This window comes from Mastomys coucha, unplaced genomic scaffold (assembly GCF_008632895.1).
Source record: "Mastomys coucha isolate ucsf_1 unplaced genomic scaffold, UCSF_Mcou_1 pScaffold15, whole genome shotgun sequence".
NCBI classification, from domain to species: domain Eukaryota; kingdom Metazoa; phylum Chordata; class Mammalia; order Rodentia; family Muridae; genus Mastomys; species Mastomys coucha.
Window position 1 is genome coordinate 56,183,615 of NW_022196897.1, and position 6,000 is coordinate 56,189,614.

Consider the following 6,000-nt stretch of genomic DNA (forward strand, 5'->3'; position numbering starts at 1 on the left):
TGCAAGACCTATGATCCAACCAAATCTACTTCAACTGTTAATTTACCACATAATCCTAAACAATTCATTCTCTAGCCATCTACTGGTTTTATTGTTTTCAACAACAACAAAAAAAAAAAGAATAATGTATACTAGATTACTAGCAATCCGGCTGGCTATGACTTTGGATGTTTAATAGCCTGTAAGAGAGACTTTCCTTTTCAAGCTGAACATTAAAATTGAGTGATGCATCATAAAGGATTTGGTTGCCACAGAGTACCAGGTATGGCAGTGTGAGCCTGTAACCCCAGCACCTGAAAGACTGAAGGAGACAAGGAATGACTGAACAGTAAGATCAGGTCTCAGAAAAGATCAGGGCATGGCAATGTCCGTCTTAAATCCCAGCATTAGGAGGCAGAGGCAGACAGTTCTCCATGACTGCCAGGAGAGCCTGGCCTACATAGTGAGTTCCAGGCCATCCAGAGTTACAAAGTGAGCCCCAGTCCCAAAATAACAAAATTAATAAATATGTGAAATAAAAAAAGAAACAAATAATACATAAACCACAATGGGACTTCATTAATACTAATCTTCATTAAAACTAATATTAAAAACTTTATCTTAGTATATGCATGTGTCATTTTATTTAACATGTCACTTTAAAATGTAATATGTTTTTAAATACCGATGAAAACTTAAAACAATTTTTATGTGCTTCAGGAAATAACTTTTATAAATCAATATTATGATTTTGCAAATTTCCATAGTATTTTCATTCTAGATTTCTCTGCACATGCACACATATACACTTTGAGTCAATTTTGCAAATGTATTTACTGAGAACATTCAATACCAATGGTGGGAGAAAAAAGAAAATGATACATTCTTGGCTTTTAAACCATTTGATTTTTTTTTTGTCACATGAATGCTTCACAGAGAGCATGACCCATCAGTAGTGTGAAATTCAAACAGGCACAGTTCATATCCTCTTTCTGCTGCCTCCCAACACTTGGTTGTCAGTGTGAAGAGGAGACTAAATGTTCTAGTCTCCCAAAGATGAACATGAAAAGCAAGCTAAGAACTTGGGATCCTGGGAGAGCCTCCATGTACTCTTCATCCTGCATGCCTTGTTGAACAATTCTCTTAAAGGATACCCTGATTATTGCTCTACCTGGTATACCAAGCTACCTCCATCTATTCATAAGGAAGCAGTATTATTTTTCTGTACAAATTTTCTTTGCAGAAGACAGAAAGAATGGAGAGTTCTAGGAGACCTTAAAGGCTTACGAATCTACACAGTTCCCCTCCCAACCTCCCATACTCACCACAGCCTTTCTCGTCACTGTTGTCTGAGCAGTCATCCACGTGGTTACAGACTTTACCCATCTCAATGCAGTGGCCATTGTCACACCGGAACTGATGAGGGGGACATGTGGGTTCTGGGGTGTGACACAGGTGCTCCTGCTCATCTGACCCATCTCCACAGTCATTGTCCTCATCACAGACATAGAACCTAGTGATACATCGCCCATTCTGACAGGTAAACTGATCTTGGCTGCAGGGTGGGTACGAGCAGCCCCTCTCATCACTGTAGTCCCCACAATCATTGCGCCGATCACACCTGTGTGATGGGACAGAGGACCATGGAGACCATTTTAACAAGATTACAGTGCCTTAGCTCTCTACCTCCAACATATGCATTAACCCCACCAATCTCCAACTCTGGAACAATCCATGATTTGGCCATCTGCATGACTTTCCCTGGTGCTCGTGGCTGCATAATAAATGTAAATATAGATTTGCTCACCCGCTGTTGTTATAAGGCAAATAACATGATTCATACATTTGTAACTCATGGAATAGCTTTATGGACACTGGAACTATCCAGACAGACATATTGTATACAAGTCCTTAGCATGAACTCTGTGTCTTATAGAATTGTTGTTGGATAGTGTCTTTTTGAAACACCTGTCTCTCCACTGGGGTAATGTTTGCACCGTCGGCAGATCCCTACAGGGATTCTACTGGGGTTTTTCATGATATGTGAATTAGTTATGGTAATGGGAAGATTAAAAGCAGTAGACTGTCATGAGATAATGGCAAATTTGCATCTTATCGTCTTAGTTCTGATACCTAACATTCCCAGGTCTTAAGTATGACACAGTTTCCTGAGTATAACATGAGTCATACTCACATTCAAAGATCCCATAGAAAACCATGCTTACTCAACAGGGTCATGGTGACAGTTTACCATATGTATAAAAGAATTTAGGGTAAATATAGGCAGTGCTAACATATGATGATTCATTAAATGATGGAAGGAGGCCCAGGAGCTAAGGGCTGAGGGTCATGAAGTATTAAGGCACCAAAGATGAATCTAGTCAGTTTTACAGCTGTGCACTGACCATGCCTGCTAACTAGAGCAGCCATCCACAAGCCTAGGGCACTGCCAATACGATTTAAACCTAAAGCATATGCATAAATATGAAGAAAGTCTTGGTCAAAGAAAACAGATTTAGCCCACTTGATTTTCCAGAAAATCAAATAATTCCCAAATGATCTGAGATACCAGTGTCTCCCCTTAACAAGCTTACTTCTTATACATTGAGCAAATCACCAGGTTTCTAGCACAAGTGCATCCCGTTACTCCTGCCATAGCCCACTCTCAGCAAGCACCACTGCAATGTGTCAAGAAGAAAAGTATCCCCTCGCTCCACAGTGTCAAATGGGGGAGCACACACTCCGCCAGGCTGGAGGTTTTTATGCTCCGTGTTGATGTCACTTAGATATATAGGATTCAGACCCTAGAGCCCAGGTTTCCAGAGAACAGTTTTTACTTTGTTTTGCTTTATTTTCTTATTCTGTTGTAGCACTGCCAAAAGAAATTCAGAAAGAAAAAAAAGAAATACAAGAAGGAATAAGAAAATGCAAAGATAGCAGAAAAAGAAGGGAGGAAAGGAGAGATGACCAAAGTCAGTAAAAGCCTGGGAGTACAGGGGTGCAGGAGCAGGGAGACCAGAGAAAGGGAGGGGAATGGGAGGGGGGGCATAGAAAGGGAGGCAGAGACAACCCAGTCAAATCAAAGCAAAGCCCTGGACTTTCAGATATTCACATCTGAGAGCGATGGAATTGACTACTTACTGAAACTAGAATGGAACTAGGACAGGGAGATGGCTCGTTTTGATTGCCCGCATATATGCTTTCTAGGTTACATCAGTCCATACTCATTGCCACTCACTGAACTGCACGCTAAGACCCCACGAGTGATGTTTCAGCTTTTATAGGACCTGACTGTTTTTTCCTCTTCAAGATACTGTCAGACATAAATCTTGGCCATCCTGCATGCCAGACCTATCTCAGCCTCTATCAGGGGGCCTTTGCCTCAAGCTTCTGCTACTCTCTCTGACTTTTCAGTCTCCTGCTCTAGCCATGGAAACCTGATGGATGGTTCCTGGGGCCCAAAAGAGCCCCTGTGCTTTTTAACCCTAGAGTGGGCCCTGAATCTCTGTTTCAGGTCCACATATCCAAATGCCTAGTGCCTATATCTAGGGAAGGTCTACAACATCGAATACTTTCTCCCATCAGCAAACTCCTCTCCAGGTTGCTTTATTTTGATGGAGGCTTCTCTTAGTCCTTTATTCCTCTATAGCCAAAAATTTACTACCTACAGTGGTAAGAAGCTGGACACTATAAAAACAAAATTCATTTTAAGAGACCCATTTAGAGAAAGTGGTAAGAAGCCACACCACAGGGAGTCATGAGATTCCCCATAGCAGCACGCTGTGGGGCTGAATCTGTTTGAGACAGTGTCAAGAATTTTAAATGTTCTACATAAGAATCCCTATTTTCAGAAGCTTTGGCCTTCTCACCTGACACTCAACATTAGTGGCCTTGACCCTGAGCCAAGTGTACTTACGGAACTGTTCTTCTTACAGCAGAGAGCAAATATAGAAACAGTTCTTCTAGCCATGACTGCCCCCAAGTGGAAGACAGAGGAGGCACACCAACTAAAGTCGAGTTAACTCCATTCACTTCTCTACCCCTCTGTGGAAGGCCCTATTATGGCTTTCACGAACCGTGGGATCTTCTAGGACCACGTCATCCATAAAAACACATAAATAACCACATCGGTATAAAACGTGTATTAATGTTACATATTAAAATGCTTTTTCTGACCTGGATTTCAAAAGAATCCAAGCATTTCCCTGGATAGCCTAGAGCATCATAGACAATAGACCCTGTGACCATTGTGCCTAAGGGCTGTGTGAGTCAGCCCTTACCGCGTGAAAAATTAGGGTGTAGAGAGATGTGTTTGAATCCCAATTCACCTGAATGATTGCCTGATGCACCGTCCATTTGCGCAGCTGAACTCACTGGCAGAGCATGTTCTCATGGTGCAATTCTGCAGCTCATCGAGGGCATCCGCGCAATCTGCGTCACCGTCACAGACCCAGTGTTGTGGAATGCACCTCCGGTTTGGGGGTCTGCTGTTTATACAGGTAAACTGAGTACTGGAACAGTTCTGAAGCTCTGAAACCAAAGCAGACAAGAATCCCTCAGAGCTCGGAAATGCTTTTGGTGGGACTATAAATACCTCTAAAGGTTCTATCTCAGCCGTGCGGTGGTGGTGCGCGCCTTTAATCTCAGCACTTGGTAGAGGCAGGCAGATTTCTGAGTTCGAGGACAGCCTGGTCTACAGAGTGAGTTCCAGGATAGCCAAGGCTATACAGAGAAACCCTGTCTCCAAAAACAAACAAAAACAAAAACAAAACAAAAAAAAAAAGGCTCTATCTCAATTGTTTGAGTCTGGATTTTTTCAGAAGCAAAACCTCAACATAGAAAAACTCTGCTTACTTTTCTGTGAGATTTACTTATGTTTCCCATAAGGCTTTGGAAAACAGCTTCCATTTTAAAATTTTGAACAAATTCTCTCATATAGTACACCCTGACTACAGTTTCCCTCACTCCCCTCCCTTCCTCCCTCCCCCACACCCCATCTACTCCTTCTCCATTTCCCTTTAGTAAAAGGCAGTCCTCTCAGACATATCAAACAAACATGACATATCAAGTATCAATAAGACTAGGCACCTTCCATAATATTAAGGCAGGATGAGCCAACCCAATAGGAGTTCAGGGGTCCCAAAAGCAGACAAAAAAGTCAGAGATACTGTTAAGAATCTCACAAGAAGACCAAGCTACACAATATTAACATATATGCAGAGGGCCTAGGTTAGACTCCTGATGGTCAGTTCAATCTCTATGGTTTCCCTATGAGTCCAGGTTGGTTGATTTTGTAGGTTTTCTTATGCTGCCCTTGATCCTTCTGGCTCCCACAATCCTTCCTCCCCTTCTTCCACAGGATTGAACAAACATCTTAGATTTTAACACCATGCCCCATATTCTACCATGTAACCATATAGGCACAAAATGAGATTAGTATTTCAGTACCAATTTGAGTTCAAAATGGTTAACTGGACATCTCCAAGTCGGACAGCCAGGCCGATAAAGAGCCAGAAGACATCGTTCTCCTCTAAACTTGAGGCCTTTGCATACATATTGCAAGCACTGCCCAAATGAAGAGGAGAGTTAGGAGAGGCCAGAGTTGCCAGAAAGGCAGCTGGGAATGATTCGTGTCTTATCAATCCCATTGCAAACAATATGTAAAGGAAAAGAAGAGAGAAGATAGTTCAAGTAAGTCATCAATGACAGAGTAGATGTAGAGCTCTGGCCACAGCAAGTAAGTTCACTACCGAACACAGGCATCAGGAATCTCTGTCCTTACTGTGCTAAGAGGGAAAGAAACAATGCTAACGAAAGCCCCTCAGGTAGCAATAAAAAAAAAAAAATGTGATATAGTATTATGAGAGTAACCACTTTTTCCTATAACTTAAAATAGCTTTTATTAAGAAAATTTTTCATACAATATATTTTGATCATATCTTCCCCTATCCCAGCTCCTTAGATCCTCCCCATGTCCCAAACCCACAATGTTATGTTTTCTCTTTCTCTCAAACAGAAAAA

The 6,000-nt window shown here is 41.8% G+C and overlaps 1 protein-coding gene across 1 annotated transcript in view; it reads right to left on the minus strand.

Annotated features, from left to right (window-relative positions):
* The window catches only part of Lrp2 (LDL receptor related protein 2), a 160,974-nt gene that overhangs the window by 43,632 nt on the left and 111,342 nt on the right, over positions 1-6,000 (minus strand). Inside the window, exons 48-49 of the mRNA XM_031370522.1 lie at positions 4,308-4,509; positions 1,305-1,600 (exon numbers count right to left, since the gene is read on the minus strand). Of these exons, the coding sequence (XP_031226382.1) occupies positions 1,305-1,600; positions 4,308-4,509 (498 nt within the window). The remainder of the gene's footprint in view (positions 1-1,304; positions 1,601-4,307; positions 4,510-6,000) is intronic.